This window comes from Peromyscus maniculatus, chromosome 2 (assembly GCF_049852395.1).
Source record: "Peromyscus maniculatus bairdii isolate BWxNUB_F1_BW_parent chromosome 2, HU_Pman_BW_mat_3.1, whole genome shotgun sequence".
Classification (NCBI taxonomy): domain Eukaryota; kingdom Metazoa; phylum Chordata; class Mammalia; order Rodentia; family Cricetidae; genus Peromyscus; species Peromyscus maniculatus.
The window spans coordinates 115,315,623-115,337,314 of NC_134853.1; the positions used below are offsets into that span (position 1 = coordinate 115,315,623).

Sequence of the window (21,692 nt, forward strand, 5' to 3'; positions counted from 1 at the left end):
CTGAGACCTATGACCTCTTTTGCTCTAGGCTTTTGACTAGGTTTACAATACAAGGCATTAATTCGTTCCTGTAGCATGGGCCTCAAATATAATCAGAGTGGTCCGTTACCTCTGTAAGTCATACCACTAATGTACCAGTGGGCACATCTTGCCTAGCAAGTGTGTATTGTAGCACACAAGGCACTGCTGGGTAAAATAGTTGATAATAATGCGTTGTTTTAAACCATTAAGTTGTGGGGTAATTTATTAAATATATAATACAGAGGGTTATAGAAAATGTTTTCACATGTGGGGTACTTCACATTTTTACAGTAGCCTCTAAAGACAGTATTTTAAAAAGAGGGACTATTCTAGAGCTCCCCCCACACACACAAGTATGTATTACAACTCATAAATCCTGATTAGATAATTTAAAAGCAAAAATTGTATTAGGTATTTCTAGGTCAAATAAGGTCATTTCAAATACAGACTAGATATCAGACATAAAGTTATTTTCTAGCTTTGACATTAGTTATGTCAAATATGCTTGTATTCAGAGAAGATATATATTGAAATGCTTAGTTGATGTGAAATCTGCAACTTGGAGAAGGCAAATTCACTGACGGCAGCTGTTTGACTTTATGATAGCATGAGAGCAACACCATCCAGTAGGAAACTTTAGCTTTAGAGCTTTTCTCACCTAGTGATATATGGTAAGGGACTCTCTTATACAAGCAGTAGCTATGCAGGACAGCTAAATTAACTGACAGGAAACCATTAGTACTCCAGTGTCTCAAGCTGTTATATTTAGTAGGTTCAGTGTATTAACATGTGTTTGCAAAATGAGGTAGTTTCTACTTGTGGTAGATTTTGGGGGAGACGTAACTCCACCAGGGAGTACGTTTATAGCTTGCAAATTCCTTGTAGGGTCCCTATTTTTTTTCAGTTTTTAGTAAGTATCAAAGGTAAAATGTTAAATAAAAATGTTATATTTTATCTATCATCATATTTATAGTGAGTTACAGAAAATGCAGTAGAAATTAAAATTAGATAAAGAGCTGAAATATCCAGTTTCTCTGGATTTGGAGTTAGCAGGCAGTTATGAGTCACCTGTGTCCTGTGAGCTGTGATTTTAACTCAGATCCTCTAGAAAAGCAGAACCACACTTAACCATTAAGCCATTTCTTCAGCCCTTAGAAAGTATTTTTTTTTCAGTACAATTAAGTAATGTTTTAAAATTTACTGATTTTATGCATATTTCACCTGCATGTATGTATGTGTACCATGCTTGCCTGCTGCACACAGAGGTCAGAAGAGATCAGAGCCTCTGGAACAATAGTTACGAACGGATGGATGGTTGTGAACCACCATGTGGGCAGAGGGAACTGAACCCAGGTCCTCTGCAAGTATAACAAGTGACCATAACCATCTCTCCAGCCCCTTGGGTAACATTCTTTTTTTTTTTTTTTTCTTCTTCTTTTTAAATGATTTAACTTTGTGTGCACTGGTGTGAAGGTGTCAGATTCCCTGGAACTGAAGTTACAAATAGTTGTGAGCTGCCATGTGGGCGCTGAGAATTGAACCTGGGTTCTCTGGAAGAGTAGTCAGTGCTCTGAAAGGCTGAGCCATCTCTCCAGCCCCTTAGTCTTGGATGGTTAAATTCCTTCTCAAGACATGTAGGAGGGTATCCTTCTTAGAAATCCTGTAGGAAAGAGGACACATCACAAAAGCTTCTTTATCACTTCTTCCTAAAATGCACTGTGGTAACCACTAAGGAACCTACTTCCCACTTACCCCCAGAATTATCTTTGAAAAGAATCTATGTCTCTTCCATCATTTGTGAAACTGAAGTGGATAAAAAAATTAATTGCATTGCTGTGTAGTGATATATTATTAGTAAACCAAAGTCAGCTAATCCTAAGAAAACCACAACAGCAACATATCTAAGAAAATGAAAATAATAGTTATGAAATGGACATAAAGTATGTCTTTTGTGGACAATGGGGTTTAAAATGCAACGTGAAATCCACTAATCTGGAATTACCCCTGTGTGGTTGATTTAGACACAGTTATCAGTTTAAAATTGCCTATTAATTTGATTCATCAATTTCTTGCACACAATGTATTTCTAAGGAAACAGTAATAGTGTTGTGTGATCTTTAATAGCATTGCTTGATAATCAAAAACAGCAAAGTTTCAGATAATAGAAAATGGGTATAATATAATGGAATATTAAATTAAGTTTCTGAACAGTACATATAATACATTCCTTTTTGAAAAAATAAAATGCATGTTTACATACATGTCAACACAGTATAAGACGCTAAGAATGGTTCTCTAGTAGTACTACAGTCAATGAGATGTGTGTGTATGTTTTACTAAATGTTTATTTCTTTTATATTTGAGAAAACATTAAGAGATCTATAAAAAAGCTTAAAGGGAAACAAAATTTTAAACCACTATTTAACAGGTTCTTCAAGTGAGATCTTTTTGTTGAACTGTACAAATAATAAAAACTGGTATAAAAAAGACAGTAATATGAAACAAAGTATTTACAATTTTCCACCTCTTACATTCTGAAGAGTGAACTCACGTTCTAAATACATCCAACCCTTTTTCAAAAGTACCTACCCAGTCTTCAAAATATAAGATAAATTGTACTTAAAATTGCATGCTAGATTGGATGTACTAACAAGCAGCATATTATAAAACCAGGGTGATTTACGTTTTACCATTTAATTTTGATGTAACAATTTAAATTTCAATTAAACAAAAGTAAAGCACAAGTACATAAATGAACTAGCAACATAAAGTTTAAAGTTTAGGTACACACAGGAAATTGCAATTTAATACTTAATAAGGTATACATCCCTATTTACATTTCCTCACTCCCTTACAAGTTCTTCCCTGGATTAATCTAAACATTGAGGGTTTTCTTCCCCTTACTGAGAAAAAATTTGTCCTTCTTAGACTGCAATATGGCATTAAGTCAGGAAACCCCAAGGTTCTCCATACTGTCAATGTTGAGATCATTGCTCACAATTTAAAGCAATGTCCTTGTAAAATCATATTTTTTTCCATAATAAAAATGGAAGTACTGGAGCTGGGAATGTAATCCAGTGGACAGAGCTTCCCCAGCATGCACCTGGGTTTGATAGCTAGCACCACAAAACAAACAAAACCAAGACACACATACACCAACATAAATATATTTCTTAAGAAAAGAGATTGAGCTGCGTGTGGTGGCTTTAATCCTAGCACTCAGGAGGCAGAAGCAGGCAGGTTTCTGAGTTCAAGGCCAGCCTGGTCTACAGAGAAACCCTGTCTTGAGAAACCCAAAAGGAAAAAAAAGGACATTATTTCCCGCTTTGTTCTAGTTGCTAAGATATTCAGAAACAAGTCTGTGACTTCCTGTCTAGAAAGCTGTACCATGGCAAATGCTTTGTGCAGACGGCATGGAGTACTCTTGCCCCGACCTTTTTCCCCCTCCCAGTATAATTTGTTCTATTATCCTTCCTTTTGAAGACAGAAGCATAACTACCTTTTAAAGAAAGCTGACTTGAGAATTAAGTGGCAATGTATATAATGTAGTGTCTGGACCATTCTAAGGGCTAAAAACACTAATTTCACACGACAGATTCTTGACTTTAAAGTCTGGTATGTGTTGTTTGCACAACTGTCTAGTAAAAGTCAATAAATTCCAAACTCTTTTTGAAGTAATAAAGATGACCAACAAGTATACAATCATATCAAAGCTGAAATGAAAAATGACAAAGGGCATTCTGGTGAAGGGCAAAAGAAATGATCTAACTTGTCAAGAAGAATGACCAAATAATCAGATATCAAAACTTGAATGAAAAATGAAATTATCTCATACAGTGAAAGAAAATTAGTGATCCTAACCCATAATCATTTAAGGCCTCAGTTGTCTGAATTGTTATGTAATTACAGCTTACCAATTTGCATTCTTCATCTAAAAATGAACCATGAAAGATGATACTTTCTATTTACAAATGGCTCAAGAAATTATTGTATATTTTTTCAATTTACAACTTATAACAAACTTAACTAAAATTATTTTTCAAGTAAATCCTAAAAGACCTTGAAATATGCTATTGAAAGAATCTAACAGTGAAAGTAAGCAGAGAAGCTAGTGTACAAAAAGGGAACAGTCAACTGAACAAGATGTCATATAGAAATAGAAGCAGCTTATACAAAGAAAAGCCTCTGTGTTCTCCTGAGTAATTAAGGTAAGGAAGAAAATGCCATTGTAATTGTGCTGTTATTGATTATAGTTTTAATGTTTCTATACCCTTGAAAATCTACCCCAGTACACAGGAAAACCATACAACCATCAGTGCAAAAACTTTATTTATAATTTCTTTCTCCTCAACACAACTTTACAAGATCTGAACTTAATCTACAGTTGTTTTCTTTTCTCTCTTTTCTATTTTTTAAACATCTGCAATTGGTCATGTAAAATGTGAAAAAAAAAAAAATACCCCCATCAATCAATTTTAATCTCAGCTTCCCTTGCCCATTGTTACAGCAAATTTAAGATAAGTCTACAGCATTCACTTACTTTAGCTGGCTCTGATACGGAGGCATACTTTTTTATTTGAGAGTCAACACCTAAGGACTTGGCTAATTGAATAGCATTTGAATCATCACTGATAAGTGTCCCAAGAGCCACAAGCAGTCTAAAAGTGGCCTCTAGGTCTTGTACAACTTCCAAGATTGTGCTAATTACTGACAAGCATTGAGCTTTCCCTTCAATGTTATGGTCTTTATGGAAACAAACAGAATAGTTCAAGGTCAATGTAGCCAGAGCAATATGAATGTTCTTATTGCTCCCTGATTTCAGTTCTATTGCATGTGACATCAGTGACTCCCTCTGGGACATCATGAGCTTTTGTCCTGCCTGACTAACAAAGCAATTGCAAAAAGTCCTAAGAGCAAGCAGCTGGTTTGCTGGCTTTCCTTTAGGGTTCAGAAGGTTGATAAGATGGCTGCTGAACTGATCTCCTTCTTTTTCATTGCAGAAATTCTCATTCACACTGGGATGTTTAATTGATAGCCGAAGAATGTCAAGTGCAGGAAAGACAATGTCTATTAAAAAGAAATACTCATTAATGCATATGAAAAACCTAGAAAATTCCTTGTGGTTATTATTCAAATTTACTTTATTTTCCCACTACAAAATAATCATTTTTAGGAAACGTGAAAATGTTTTTTATGTTTACACAGACTAGATTTATTGCTATATGCTTCAAAACTGAGTTAACTTTTAGATTGTCTAATAGTCACACAGCCAAATATTCAATAATGAGATGAATGAATGCAGTAGGGAGCCTAGCATTAAATATTCGGTAATTAGGCTAAAGAGTTAAAGGGCAATAATTTAGAGAAGAATTTTGGTAGGAGCTTTGAAACTGAGGGCTGTGTAGATGCCATGTGAACATTTACTGAACAATAATCTTACTGTGAGTAAGAAAACCTGACAGTATATGCTCCATAATAAAAGGCCAATCATGTATAAAAGATCTTCACACACTAGAATAAAACAACCCTAATAAACTAAAGTCTAATTATGGCACTCAAAGGAAATACAATGATAGAACACAATAAGCAGTCAAAGCACAGTTAAATATTTAACATGGTTATTTTGTAGGAAAGAAAAAACCTCCCCCCTCCCCATAAATTGTCATGAACAATAAATCATGGGCTTGAGAGATGGCTCAGTGGTTTAGAGCACTTGTTGATCTTGCAGAAGACTCAAGGTTCAACTTCCAGGACCCACATGGTGACTCATAACCATCATAACTCCTGTGTCTGGGGATCTGTTGCCCTCTTCTGACCTCCACACTCACCAGGCATACATGTGGTGCACATACATTTATGCAGGCATGACTACCAGACACATAAAATTAAGAACATTTCCAAAGTTTTTTAAAAATCATAAGAGGATCTTTTGGTTTTCAAAAAAAATATGATAATGACACAAAAGGAAGAATATAGTAGATGCTTTTAACCTGGAGTTAACAGGCCACAAAGAATTTCTGAAGGGGATAAGAGACACTATGCCACAGCTTACAGACTGCTGATTGTATAGGGATCATAGTATAGGCTGAGAATTTCAAATACTAAAATCTAAAAGCTCAAATATTTTAGCACTAAGTACCTATAAGAATTTCTGATTTTGGATTTTCAGGTTATGCATGTTATCAGTAAAGTCAATGGAAATATTTCAAACTTTGAGAGACACCAAATTCTAAAACATAACTGGTTCCTAAGTTTCAGTTAAGGAATAGCAAACATACACCACTGGATTCTCATAGGCTGTGACTAAAGCAAGGTTATGAATTATAGTGATGTGGCAAAGCCTTTTTGCATAACTGTTCATAATCTCCATTAGAAATATCCAGGTTAACTTTTAGTTAATCTAGAAATATCAGTACTATTGGCAGAAATAAAAGTTTCTGGTTAAAATTTGAAGACTACTTATTTACCTTCAGGCCAGTTGATAGCTTTCCATAAAATATGAAGTTGCTGGGCTGTTGGCTTTTCTGAAGAATTATTACAAACTAGAGAGAGTATTTTTTCAAGAAGCACCAAGTCATCTTCAGTTAGTTTCTTGTCTTCAGGTGCGGTTCCATTAAGTTCCTTCAGTTTTCCTAGAATCAAAAACCAGTCTTTCAAAATTCTCTAACTGAACTTAGTCAAACAATATATAAAAGACATTTTCAGGAAGACTCTCCTGTACAGCAACACTCTTCTCAGCAATTATCAAAGTCCATAAAATGAGTGCCTGAGCATTTACGTGTAGATGAAAGAAAGGCAATCACACTAGTTCTGCTGTTGTCTGAGACCCTCGGATCCTGCTTTGAAGCCAGAGTTTTTCAAAGCAACAGTAAGCTATACATATGTGTGTGTGTGTGTGTGTGTGTGTGTGTATAAACCATCTCCCATTTCCCCCAAATTCGTAATAACTTCAGGTATTTATCTATTATTTTTGTGTGTTGTATGACGTGTGTGAATGCAGACATCCATGTGCCATGGTTTGCATGATGACGTGGTCAAAAGACAACCTATAGCATCAGTTCTCTCCTTTCACCACACAGACTCCAGGGATCAAACTTATGTCATCAGGCTTGTACTTTTTTTTAACCTGCTGAGCCATGTCATCAGTTTCAAATTTACAAATCTTCTTTTGTAATTAAGGTTTTTAAATTTTGTGTGCATTGGTGTTTTGCCTGAATGTATGCCTGTGTGAGGGTGTCAGATCCTCTGGAACTGGAGTTACAGACAGTTGTGAGCTGCCATAGGGGTGCTGGGAACTGATCCTGGGTCCTCTGGAAGAGAAGTGAGTGCTCTTAACTGCTGAGCCATCTCTCCAGCCTCCAAATTTGCAAAACTTTTAACAATCACAAATGGACACTGGACCGATCTCACTTGTATTTGGTACCAGTTTTTAACACTGGCAAATTACTAAAAACGAGATTTAAGGAATGGAGAAAACAAGAAATCAGATCTGTATAAAAATTAACAAATGTTTAAGTGTGTGTATACTTTTTAGTTTAAAATATTACCTATCAATGCCATTTGTAACAATAATATAAAGAATAATAATGAAAAAAGTATCTACCTTATGTCTAGGTACAAGTGTTATCTCAATTAATTCTTACCATCAGCTTTGTAGCAAAGAAATAAAGTATTTTATAGTCCAAAATTTTCTTTTTTCACTTCAATTTGAAAAAAACTAACAGAAAAGTAATCTAAGTAAACAGCATACTTTTTCTCTCTCATCCTTCTCTGCTCCCTGGCCCTCGCCCCTTCCCTAGATAGTCTCAATATATAATTCAGGATAGCCCTAAATTTGTCCTCCTCCTGCTTCCTTCTCCTATACATTATAAACACCTGTAATATCTATTTTCATTTGTCACTTAAAAAGCTTTAGGATTTCCATATACAAGATGCAAGGCTCACAATTAAACAGTGGACAATAAACTCTTGACTTTGGAAAGGTATGGAAGTCAAATGACATGCAGTCCATTCTCTTTCCTCCATGTGGGTTCCAAGAATTGAACTCTGGGTCTCAGGAGTGGCAACCAGCACCTTACACTGACTCTGTCTACAGAATACTTTTTTTAAATTGAAAAGATTTTTTTCAATATATTCTTATTATAAATGTTTCCCCACACCCAACTCCTACCAGATCATTCCTACGTTTTTATCCACCCAAATCCACAACTTTTTCTCTCATAATAATAATAATTATAATAATAATAAAAACAAACACAATAAGACAAAACAAGCAAAAAGAAGAGAAAGAAAAGTTCAGGAAACATATAAGAACAGAGATATACACATTCACCAACACAAACACATAAAAACACAAATTTGGAAACCATAATTCATATGCAAAAAACGTGTAAGGTAAAAATAAATAAATAAATAAATAAATAAATAAATAAATAGATAAATAAATAAAAGCCCTGAAAAAGCATTATGAAACAAAGAAACTCCAAAATAACCACCGAATTCACTTTGTGTAGGACATTTATTTATTTTGAAAGATATGACCTCTAAAGTGGGGTGTGGTAGACCAGGAGTTGGGGACGAGCCTGGGCTACAAAGCAGAAAAGTGCTTTAAAGTAACAGAAAAAAAATTATTTTTATTTTTCAAATGCTTTATCCCCCCCCCCCCAAAAAAAAACCCCAAGAGCTTGAGGGTGGGAACTTACATTTTCCCCAAACAGGTGTTTTCTATTAAAGTCATGATAAACCATTTTATATTTGCATACAACTTCTTACAATCCATTAAGGCTGGGTTACCAGACTGCTGTCAACACAGCTGAAATAACAACCACCTCATTAGAAGTCTATTCATTTAGGTAGCCAAATCCTGGCACATGTCAGGTGGAGGAAGATTAAGCCTTGAGAGCATCTCTAACAGCCACTGAGTATGTAAGGAAAAACATTAATAGAGACTTACCTAATATTTGTGTAGGGTTTGCTTGGTCAAAGGTAAGAGCTTCTTTTTTGGGGAAATAAATATTCACTGTTTTAGATGCAGCTGATCGGTAGGCACTACTTCCTATTTACAGAGGAGATCATGAAAACTGTAAGACATACTAAAATGTGATTTTTCTAATCTTATGACTATGTTCTCACAATTACTGAGATATGTAATTACTTAAGGCATGCAATAACAACAGCAAGCCACCTCCAAACCATTCAAACTTTTGAATGCCACTTGAACTTAACAATGTAATCATTTCTGGCTCAAGATATGGAAGCAAAGATTTGGAAAAGGGCCTTCCTATCTCATATTTCCTAATTTTGTTCTTAAGATTTAACATAACCTATTTAAAAAGGTTAAAGAACAAGACAGGTATGAAACTTCATTGTCATCTTTATTAGTATTCTGCTAATTCTTTTCTTATGGTGATATTTCATTTGTACTGAAATGTGATTTTATTTGTATGTTAATAAAGTTGCCTGAGGGTCAGAGCTAATAGCAAGCCATAGCAGAAGCCTGGCGGTGGTGGCGCACACCTTTAATCCTGATCACATGACAGACAGATCTCTGTGTGTTCAAGGATACAGCCAGCATGGAGACACACGCTTTTAATCTCAATACCAACCATAGAAGACCTGGAGGTCTGTATAGACAGGCAGTGATGAGGAGGTTATGTGGTTGGGTTTATAACCAATGAGAAGGCATAACAGAAAGTCAATAAAAAGACAGATACACAAGAAGTAGGTCTTTCTCAGGGGAACGACAGCAGCGGCAGCGAAAGGTAAGAAAGGGTTTTTAGTATCAGCTCTCAGCTACTGCTCTGACCTCTTGGGCTTTTAACTCTGCATTTGGCTCTGAGTTTCTTATTTAATAAGACTGTTACATCTACATCATGTCCTTCATTGCTTATTTCAAATGATACAGTAGTCATCATTTTCTACAACATCTTAATTAAAACTCAGTTATCTGATGACTAATAAAAATGGTCCAACATAGCCAGATGTGGTAGTGCACACCTTTAATTCTAGCACTCAAGAGGCAGAGGCTGCAGAGTTCTTTTAGTTCTAGGCTGGCCTTGTCTATATAGTAAATTCCAGAACAGCCAGGGTTACATAGAGATGCTGGGACAAACTTATCACAAATAGAAATTTCAGTAATATTCAGTGGAACAAAATGACTTCAAATTAAAATTTCTTCAATTAAAACTGTCTTTTGTTATTATATATGCTTGTGGACACCACAGTGGACCATGTCTCAAATTAACAAAACTAAAACCAAAATCCTTTTCATCATTGGGGAATCAAAGGCAAGGCAGCATATATTCTATGCAAGAACTTAACAACCAGGCTAAGGTCTAAAAAGTTTCAATTAAATTTTTTAAATCTAAAAGAAAAGGAAATTTAAAGTAGCTACCTGTAAATGGATCGACTCCAGACGTGGAGGTGCCCATACCTACAGAAGAACCCGGCATGTAACGACCAGCACCTACAACGCAGTAATACTCCTGGTGAGCAAAGTACAGATCATAAAGCCTAAGTCACTGCTTCCTTATACTAACGATGTCACCATTAGTCACACTTCAAAATAGCATATATATATATGCTTATACAGAAAAATGCTTATGTGTTGTTGATTAGGAAGTGTCCACTACAATTTCACTAAAAAATAATTCTTGGGATTGATCTTGAGAGGTGGTTCATCAGTTAAGAACACTGGGTGCTCTTCTAGGGACCTGGGTTCAGTATGATGGTTCATTACCAGGACCCACATGGTGGCTCACAACCAGCTATAACTTCAGTTCCAGGGTATCTGATACTCTCTCTGGTTTCTTTTTTTTTTTTTTTTTTTTTTTTTGGTTTTTCGAGACAGGGTTTCTCTGTGTAGCTTTGCGCCTTTCCTGGAGCTCACTTGGTAGCCCAGGCTGGCCTCGAACTCACAGAGATCCGCCTGGCTCTGCCTCCCGAGTGCTGGGATTAAAGGCGTGCGCCACCAACGCCCGGCTCTCTCTCTGGTTTCTAAGTGCACTGCAGGCACATAATGTATAGACATACATGCAGACAAAACACCCATACATATAGAACAAAATATTAAAAAACTTTAAAAAATAGTAATTCTTTTTTAAAAGATTGATTGATTATGTAGACAGTGTTCTGTCTACATGCCAGAAAAGGGCACCAGATGCCCTATAGATGGTTGTGAGCTACCATGTGGTTGCTGGGAATGGAACTCAGAACCTCTGAAAGAGCAGCCAGTGCTCTTAACCTCTGAGCCATCTCTCCAGCCCCCACAAAATAATAAGTCTCTAGTGACAAAAGAAGCATTAGATGCCTTCTGCATTATAATTATAGAAGTTTAGTGAATTATAAAGCATAAGTAGATGAAAGAGAAAAAATAGCTTCTGGAATGATATATGAACCCCTTATTCTAAGGACAAAGAACAGGATTAGCTGCTGGCACATGAATCAGTTAGAAAGACTTAAGCAAGAGTCTGGAATGCTCTGAAAACAGTCCAGTCACATTTCAGTTTGTACTTTTGACAGTGTTACTAAAGATAGAGAGATGAAAAATAAATGTAGAGCATCAACGGGATTTTGAGATGTTCAGGGCCCTCTATCAGCCTGAGGGAAGAAGGAAGATAGGTTATCTTCTAAATTTACCTATCATCTAGATGGTACAAGGAAGGCATCATAGAAAAGGCAAAGCAAAAATGTACATAAGAATAATGATGACACAGTAAGTGGTTTTGTTGATTTTAACTGAATACTGACCAGCATACTAAGCACATGAGTACAGACTCAGTAAGGTTTTAAATGCCATTATAACACCCAATATTTTAAAAGAAGGGATGTTGACTAGTTTGTTCAAGGCCTATACTGTCTAAATGAGCTCTGTGCCTACCTATTTAATATAACCCGGTCCCACTCTAAATTTACTCCACTTTACAAATAGGAAATCTTACAAACAACAATGAAAACCACCTCAGAGCACACCATTCCCCAACACCAATAGGAAGTCTTTGGTGAGGAATCATGGCATAAGCTCCCCACTATAGTGAGTTATAACTGCTGGGGGTAGAATACTGAAATAAGTAATTTAAACAAGCTTCCCAGAATTTATTATCATTCTAATAAACACTAAAGTTCAACTACTGCATAAATTAATAAGGACAAGAATTAAGGTGAACCCTAAATTGTAAGCCACATGAAGAACTCAGCACTACTGGTAAGGTTGGAAGAGCAACAGCAATACCAGCTAATACATACCGATGGCCTAAATGCACTCCTGATAGTTTGCAAAGCACTTTCTATAACACTTCATTTTCACATCTCCATATGGTAGGGGTTGCCATTTTGTTCTTGTTTTTGTTTCTTAAGGCAGGGTCTTTTTACTATGATGTTCAGGTTGTCCTCAACTATTGATGCCTACCTCAATGTCCTGAATGCTGGGAAATGTGTACCATCATGCATAATTTTGTTATCTATTCCTTATATGTGTGGAGTTCAGTGATCCTAATGATAGCTTAATTCTCTTAGATACTTAATAGGCTACTTTGTATGTCTACATGCTTGATGCGTCTTGAGTGACTGACACCATGCTCCAGATATCTCCTGGTTATGATGGTCCCATAAGTACTCTTGATTTTCTTAGTATTTGTTTAAGCTTGGTATGTTTATTCCATTTCAGGGAGAGAAAAAAAAAAAGGCCATGAAAAAGAGTATGGAACTCTGTTGGGTAAGTTTTAGGGTATCAGTGTTCTTAAAACTACTGGTAAAGAAAAAGTCATCATTTATACATTCTTTGGGCCCTTATTAGAAGCCATTTAAAACCAAATCATGTACTCAAAGAATTCCTTAACAGACAACATACTGCCAAAGCATATAGCTTAGGAGTTGGCTGTCAGTGCACAAGGTGCAACCACTTGCATCTGGGTGATCCTTCTATTCATTAGAGACAGGAATCTCATTGAGAGAAATTCAGAGTTTCATGATGCTGACCTACAGTTATAGTGAAACAATCAATAGCTGAAAAAGGGTCGTAGGTTTACATTTCCATAGCTCAGAGTGCTGAGTTTGGAAGGTCACTAGATTCCATTAAAGGTCATGAATCTCCTCCAAACTGGGTCTATTGTTCATGAACTCTACCTCAAGATCTAACAACAGTGTTTAAAAAATACATTGATGCACTCTGAAACTAATACTTTCTTCAATAGCATTAAAGTCTAACTCTGTCAATGTTATTCCAGTAGTGCTGACCCAACTGAAGCTTGCCTATCTCAGGAATTAAACGCATCCTGAAAACCTCTAATGACACTTCAAGGAGACCATTAAAAACTTAGATTAGGAACACTAATCCTGGATAGCTGGGCAGAATGCCTCCTTCCAGGACTAGTCAAAACCTGCATGAGAGATGTTAATTGCACTGCTCCATCCAATACCAAGGACTCACATGGCTCCTTTGCCCACAACTTATGACAGTGTCTTGCCAACCATAACACTGGTGCTGTACCTTGGTTAGAGGATTCTCCTACTATCTAATTTCACAGATTAAGTAACTTGCCAATTTCTCACAGAAGTATATGGTAGAGCTAGGGTTGGAACTATGGTCATCTTACATTAAACCCTCTCTATTTATAACTACTCTGCTCTCCTGGTAGGAGAACCACTGGAGAAAACAATGTTCTGGTAACATGTTCTTTAAAATCATGAGAAAATCTACATCCTGCAGGAAAAAGCAAAAGTTAGAAGTTAAAGATCTATCAAAATTGATAATACAGGTAAGGGAACCAACTATTATTGGATCATATCTCCAAAATGTAAAACCATATATAATACAAAATGCTGTACATATTGAGTCAAGATTATGGTAATGAAAACTGCATCCCACCTGTGAAAGGATCTGCTGTCTGCACTGTGTTGGAAGGTCCTGAAGTGCCTGGAACATAGCGACCACCACCTATTCATGCAAAACAATGGAGAAGCTTAAGAACATGGAAACTGTGATTAAAAAACAGCACGGTATTTATGTTAAAAGAACCCAAGGAGCTAGGGATTTAGCTCAGTGGTAGAGTGCTTGCATACCAAGCACAAGGCCCTGGGTTCGGTCCTCAGCTCTGGGAAAAAAAAAAAAAAGAAGAACCCAAGCTTGGAAAAAAGAAAAGGATCAAAGCTGTCACATGACAAAACGACAGACATTATAGTCAAATATTTTACTGCTGTACAGAAATTAAAATTACAGTGGTTCTCCAGGTATAGTTCCTTTCCTTTTTAAATTTTATGTATATGCCACATGCAAGGGAAAAATTAATTTTTCTCTAGTGTAGTCTGTAGTGGGTAGCCATTCCAGCTTTGGTCTGGAAGTTCCAACCTCCACTGAGGTTTTGGTAACTATCACACCCACAAGGAGGGGCTAAGGGAGGGCCTGAAGACCCAAGATTAGGATGTGCTGCGCTCTCTTGCTGCTGGGAGCCCGGACGCTAGAGGTGGATGGAGGAGAGTTCTCCAGAGAACATCGCCGAACTACTGCTGCGTCTTTCCCAGAACCCTCAACCTACCTATTCCTTCATTTGTAAGTTACGCCATTAAATAAATCTCCTTTTAACTACGTGGAGTGGCAATAACTGGCGCTCACGTGGGGCAAATTCCAAAAGCTGGAATGGCTACCCACTACATGTCTCACTGGGGATATTAACTATGCTTCAGGGCACGCCCCATGCCTAGTAGTAAATGGTCAACACAAAACAAACTCAATTGTACTTGTGTATTTTTTTTTTTTTTTTTTTGGCTTACACTCAGCCTGCTCTTTTTTTTTTTTTTTTTTTTTTCCGAGACAGGGTTTCTCTGCGTAGCTTTGCGCCTTTCCTGGAGCTCACTTGGTAGCCCAGGCTGGCCTCGAACTCACAGAGATCCGCCTGGCTCTGCCTCCCGAGTGCTGGGATTAAAGGCGTGCGCCACCACCGCCCGGCGTACTTGTGTATTTTTATAGACTTTTTTGTCTTATATTGCTTTGGACTTTTTTTTTTTTTTTTTGGTCTTAGGTTTGTATATTATGGTTCCCAATTTTGTGTTTTTATGGGTTTTGATGTGTGTGTGAATTCCTGCGGGTTTTGTTTGCCTATTTGTATTCTAAAGACAGAAAGAAAAGGCATGGAGTTGTATTGAGTAGGGCGGCAGGGAGGGTTTTGGGTGGAGTTGGGGAAAGGGAAAAACCTGATCAGAATATTATTTCATGAAAAAAATTTGTGTATGGGTTTGTTGTTGTTGTTGTTGGGTTTTTTTGCGCCTGCATATATGTATGTGGACCATGTGTGTGTGCCTAGATCCTCTGGCGTATCAGAGGAAGGTATCAGAACCCCTGGAACTGGAGTTATGACAGTTGTGAGCTGTCATATGGGTGCTGGTACCAGAACCTGTTTCTCCTACAAGAGCAGTAACTGCTCTTAACCACTGAGCTGTCTCTTTAGCTCCTAACTATGCCTTTTTGAAATTTTAGCCCCAGCCAGATGGTGGTGGCACACATCTTTAATCCCAGCACACGGGAGGCAGATCTCTGTGAGTTTGAGGCCAGCCTGGTCTACAGAGCAAGATCCAGGGCAGGCATCAAAACTATACAGAGAAACCCTGTCTCAAAAAACCAAAAAAAAAAAAAAGAAGTTTTAGCCCCAGCACATTAATGTGGAGATAACTGATGTGGTGTCTGACCCAACAATATACACATGGAAGTCCTATCCTTGTTCCTGTAAGATTTACTAGGATTCCAGTGGTTGCTCTTGCATGAAAACCATAGGCATTAAATGTTAATCTCTTGGGAAAGTCCTAGGTTCCTTAGCTCACATATCACACAGTGCACTCAGTGCTGAGAATCTAGCAGAAAACAGAACTATAACTTCTGACACTTCTAACTGAAAGAGAAAAAAATGCTACAGAGGATGAGAGCTACAAAGGAAACATTTTCACTGACATGTGCACAAGTGTGGTTATGTGAAATGTTTTTTTAGTACAAACACACACAGACACACAGACACACAGACACACACACACACACACGCACACCTACAGGCACACATAAACACACAACTGATAAAATTAGAATCTTAGAAAAACAAAACAAGCCGAGTAGCTGTTAATATCCCAGACACAGCCAGGTGCTTAGTTTTACAGGACTACAATGTGTTCACTGTTGTGTCCTGTAGTCTGAAACAACAAAAATATCCAGGCACTAAGTATGCAGTGTCCCCCACCTTTCTCTTTGTGCTAAATGCTAGGATTTGGAGAGTTAAGCCATTTATACTGAAAATTATTATGAAAATTTTGATTATGTTAGTTCAACTATGTAAACAGGCAATGGAATCTTACATTAGGATGGAAAAGAGAATGTAAAGAACATGTAGTGCTTGTGAGGAAAGAAGGGCAGATCTACCATAAGAATTTGAAAGAAGAAGGGGACATGGGATTTTTACAAAACAACAAGGGTAAGAAATGAGAACAGGAGACCTCAGAAAAACGCCTGGCTAGAATGTGCAAGGCCTTCCCTGAGTTAATCCCCACCATAACACATGCAGGCACACACATACATGTATCCCAAAAGGAAGACATTAACTGTAAATATCTGTTTTTAGATTTTACTTAGGAAGAAGCTTTGTCCAAAGAGAAGATAAGACATTCTGCTTCCTCTATACCTCAATTTTCTGGATCAGTATTTATAGTAATACTTCCTGGATTATAATTTATATGCCAGCAATAACTCCTAATCCCATTAATGTCATTTTTTTAAAAGATTTATTTATTATGTATACAGTGTTCTGCCTGCATATATGGCTGCAGTCCAGAAGAGGGCACCAGATCTCATTACAGATGGTTGTGAGCCACCATGTGGTTGCTGGGAATTGAACTCAGGACCTTTGGAAGAGCAAGCAGTGCTCTTAACCTCTGAGCCATCTCGCCAGCCCCCATTAATGTCATTTTTATTACAGACAACATATTAAATTACAGGTAATGGAATACAAATCACATGATCAAACACTGCCCTAGAGTTCATAATCATCTATCTAATTTAGCCTCACATGAAACCAGAATTTCTGTTTACTTTACCATTGTGGTGGTTTGAAAGGGAATAGCCCCCATAGGCTCACACATTTGAATACTTGGTCCCCAGTTGGTGGAACTGTTTGGGAAGGATTGGAGGGGTATGGCCATGTTAAGGTGTGTCACTTGGGACAGACTCTAAGGTTTCAAAAAGCCACGCAGTTTCCAGTTAATTCTCTGCCTTGTGGTTGTGTCTCAAGATGTGAACTCTCAGATTCCGCTACAGCATCTGCCTGCTGCCATTACTCTCCACCATGATGGTCAGATTTTAATCATGAAACTCTTAAGTTCCAAAGAAACACTTTCTTTTTTAAGCAGCCTTGATCATGGTGTCTTATCACAGCAATAAGAAAGTAACTAAGACAGCCATAATATACATTAAAAAAACAAAAACAAAAACAAAACAAACAAACAAACAAAAAAAACCAGAGCAGCCAGGCATGGTGGCGCATGCCTTTAATCCCAGCACTTTCAAGGCAGAGGTAGACAGATCTCTGAGTTCAATGCTAATCTTGTCTACAGAGTGAGTTGCAGGAGAGATAGGGCTACACAAAGAAACCCCATCTCAAAACAAAACAACAATAACAAAAACCAACCAAAGTAACCAGCCCTGGTGAAGTGGTTCAGAGAGTAATGGCGCCTGCTGGCAAGCCTGATAACTTGAGTTTGATCCCTGGGAACCACCTGGGAGGAGAGAACCAACTTCTGTAAGTTGTCCTCTGACCTCCACATGTGTTATGGCACGTGCATACACACACACACACACCTTTTTAATGTATTGTTAATTATGTGTAGACCTGTGTATAATGGGGCTATGTGCATGTGTACTGTGCCTGAAGAGTCTGGAAGAGGGTGGTAGTTTGTCTGGAGTTGGAGTTATAGGCAGTTGTGAGCCTTCTCATGTAGGTGCTAGAAATCAAACTTGAGTCTTCTGCAAGAGCAGTAAGCATTCCTAACCGCTGAGCCATCTATGTACTTGCACATGCATAAGACACTGGTTAATGTCTCCACTAAAACAAAACAAATAACCCAGGCACACACACAACCCAACCCTAATACTAATGTTAGTACACAAGACTTAATACAAGATCAAACTCACCTGTAAACGGGTCTGAAAAACTGGTATTTCCAAGTCCCAACATTTGACCTTTTGTGTTATCAATAATAAATTTAGCCACCTGATCTAAAAACATGGGATTCAAATCATTCTTCTGCAAGAAGTTGTATGCAGCTAGCCAGGGATCCTCACTGACATTATATGGCAATTTATATGATGGTCCACCTTCATTGACATCGATTGAAAAAACATAATCAAATTCCTATAATGAAAACAGGTAACAAAAGATAATTTACTTGTTCAAATATGTTAAAGACATATATAACATAATACAGATGCTATGTGTTTTTTATTCTAATCATTTAGACTTTAAAACTTTCTCAAAAACGTAATAGTAAAACTAAAAATTTGTCAGATAAGGAGTCAAAGTGTGCATGCGTTACAAAATTAGTATTTCATTAGGAGTGGGGCAGGTGATAGCTGAGATGGGAAACAAATTATAGCTACTTATTAGTTCTAGATCCAAAAGGGGGTTCCCAAATGGCTGATCTCAAGGTCAAAATGTTTAGCTGTTAGGGTGCCCTATTCACCAAGACATACTGTCACATAAGCATAGCCCGAATGTCCCTCATGTCTTGCCAAGTTTAACAGAGACAGGCATTAAGCATGAGATGAAAGAAACTCCTAATACAAACTGACTGGAAACAGTTTTGTATGGGAAATTCTAAAAGATAGATAATTTGTCATATGCAGCTTCCTCTACATGGAAAGATTTTAAATAGATATATATTTAAAATGTTTTAATTATATATATCTTAATGCATATATTAAATCTACTTTAAGACAGAAGGTAATTTTCTTACAATAATGTACTTTTTAAATGTCAAAATAGTGAAAAAAATCTATTAGCAGAGAAAACTTCTAATATTCTGTGTAGTTTAAATAATTAGAAAGCAGAAGTAGACATACTTTCCCTTCATATAAAACTTTTCCAGATGTTTGCTGATTAGCACCAGATGAGCCAACAACATCACCAATTTTTATCCACCTCCCGTCACTAACACTCCACTGATAGGCTTCAACTCTCTCTCCATCTCTGATTAGACGAGTCTGTCCTTCTCTAGTACCTTAAAATAAATATTTTAAGAATCAAAGGTTGATTGGCAGAGTAAAATCCAAAAACACTTAGACAAATTTTAGCATGTTTTTTATGGATGCTTCCAAGTTCAAACAGTAAAACAAGCAAGAAGAACATGGCTTCTCTTATCAGTTAGGTAGGATAGTAAAAATCCTCAAGTATCAGTATCTGGCATTGAGAACAAATGAAACATTAGCAAAACATGTTCCCTTATTACAACTGGTATTCCAAAAGGCAAGTGGTATCTCCCCACCCCCACCCCCCATCCCCACCCACCCGCAGAGTTTCTCTGTTTCAAGTTGGCTGTCCTGGACTCACTATGTAGGCCAGGTCGGACTTGAACTCACAGAGATCCACCTGCCTCTGCCTCCCAGTTGCTGGGATTAAAGGTGTGTGCCACCACCATTGCCTGAACTACAATTACTCTCTAATAGTTACCTGGTTCGTTCAGATGTTCCCTTCCAGGAAGCTGCTCTGCATTAATGTCCCCCAAGTCCCCAGTTTTGGAATCGATAGTTGCCTGAGAGAGCTCTCTCTCAAAAGCCTTGATCTCCTCAGCACTTGCTGTTCGATCCTCTGACTCTGTAAACACTCTAATAATACCATCACTACAAAAAAAGCAAACTAATTTAAGTTACTGACAGTTTATGAACATTCTCTCATGTGAATAAAGCGAAAATTATCTGTATGCATGAATATGAAAAATATCACTGTGTACTGTCAAGAAGTATGCTGACTATAACATACATTATTATTTCAGCTATTTAAAGAAGTTGATGGCAAAGGAGAGAGAAATACACTTAAGTATAATTTTCAATTTTTTAAAAAAATGCCAGTGACTGGACCCATCAGAACCTTGATTCCATTACGATGGTGCTCTGCCACTGAGTTATATCCCAGCATTTGGTTTTTTTGAGACAGGTATTCATATATAGCCAAGGCCAGCCTTAAATGTATGATTTTCTCACCTCAGCCTCTCAAATGCTGGGATTACAGGTAAGTGTCACTATGGCCAGCGCAATATTCAATTCTACACTAAATATTTACTGCAATAATTTAGAAATACAGTAAATGCTTTTAAAAATCACTATTACACAGGCAACATATACTATCAAAAAGGGTTGGCTGGGCATTGTGACATAGACTTATAATTACAGCCTAGGTTTCACAGCAAGACCCTGTCTTAAAAACAAATAAAACAAAAACAAGCAATCAAAACAACACCACACACATACACACACCAAACAAACAAACAAACAAACAAACAAACAAACCAAAAACTAAACAAACAAATAAAAATCCCCCAAAACAAAAAAGGGTTACTGGGTCAGTTTACTTTATAAAACAATCAAGACCCAACCTAGGCTTATCATATAGCAGGTACTCAGTATGCTCAAATAACCTCAAAGAAAAATACAGCTTCATAATTGGCTAAATAGTAGTTCTCAACCTATAGTCTCAAGAACATATTTTAGTCTTATGACTACATTTTGTCAATTTTAATAAGGTGGGGGAGTCATACTATCTAGTTTAAATTGTATTAATTCTACTGAATTCCATAGACTACTTTCTTAACGTTCTACTGATGTCAGTTTCACTTTCTTGGTTGGGTCATTTTCCTGTCAGCAAGCTTCGTGAAATATCCGATCTATGTCAACCAATGAATCCCTGCCCCAACCAAAAATAAAAGAGGTCTGCTAAATCTTCTGCACTCAGAGCTGTCACATTTTTCCTCTTGCTCTCAATGTCGTTAGTCTTTTCCTGTATCAAGTACTCCTTCATTTCCTTTATTTTTTGCCCTGTAATTTTCTACTATAATGTAACAGCAACAACAGTGTAGTGCCATGTTTCAGAACGAATCCAAATGCTCTTCTACCTTTCCATTCTTCAACCTCTCATGCACTTAGGACACTGATACTAAGCTTCCTCCAAAACCTTTTCTATCTCCCTGAATTCTGACATCTGGACTCCTGTGGGCTTTTTAACCTACTGACCTTTCTACATCCAGATTATTTCACAGGATTCATTGCTCATCTTCTGTCCCTCTTCTCTATGTCCTCCCCTAAGGAAAGTTTTATGTCCATCTTTAGGCTCAGTTCTTATACTAGAACTCTGTCTGACTACTTAGGACCCACTGGCAGTATGGCAAGACACAACGCAGATTCAACAAGTCTTAAGCCAAAGTATTACCTTCTTTACGAACCAAATTAATTCTCCTACTTGTCTATTTTTATTAATGGGGATTACCATATACTATAGTTTGAAGCTTTATCCTTTTCCCCTGAATTTTCTCATTCATGTATTCATTAGTATTGTGAGGTCAGTTTATAACCACACACTCCTAGCACAATTCATTTCTAGTTTGCTTTTCTTTCCAGTGTTACCTCTAGTTGAACCCAATCTGTATAATTCATA

At 37.1% G+C, this 21,692-nt stretch overlaps 1 protein-coding gene across 1 annotated transcript in view; it reads right to left on the reverse strand.

Moving 5' to 3' along the window:
• Window positions 1–4,333: 4,333 nt before the first annotated feature.
• Window positions 4,334–21,692, reverse strand: part of Plaa (phospholipase A2 activating protein) — a 35,208-nt gene continuing 17,849 nt past the window's right edge. The window contains exons 7-14 of the mRNA XM_006974014.4: window positions 19,716–19,885; window positions 19,109–19,266; window positions 18,182–18,401; window positions 13,886–13,954; window positions 10,415–10,486; window positions 8,975–9,076; window positions 6,489–6,653; window positions 4,334–5,088 (exon numbers count right to left, since the gene is read on the reverse strand). Of these exons, the coding sequence (XP_006974076.1) occupies window positions 4,523–5,088; window positions 6,489–6,653; window positions 8,975–9,076; window positions 10,415–10,486; window positions 13,886–13,954; window positions 18,182–18,401; window positions 19,109–19,266; window positions 19,716–19,885 (1,522 nt within the window). The 3' untranslated portion in view covers window positions 4,334–4,522. The remainder of the gene's footprint in view (window positions 5,089–6,488; window positions 6,654–8,974; window positions 9,077–10,414; window positions 10,487–13,885; window positions 13,955–18,181; window positions 18,402–19,108; window positions 19,267–19,715; window positions 19,886–21,692) is intronic.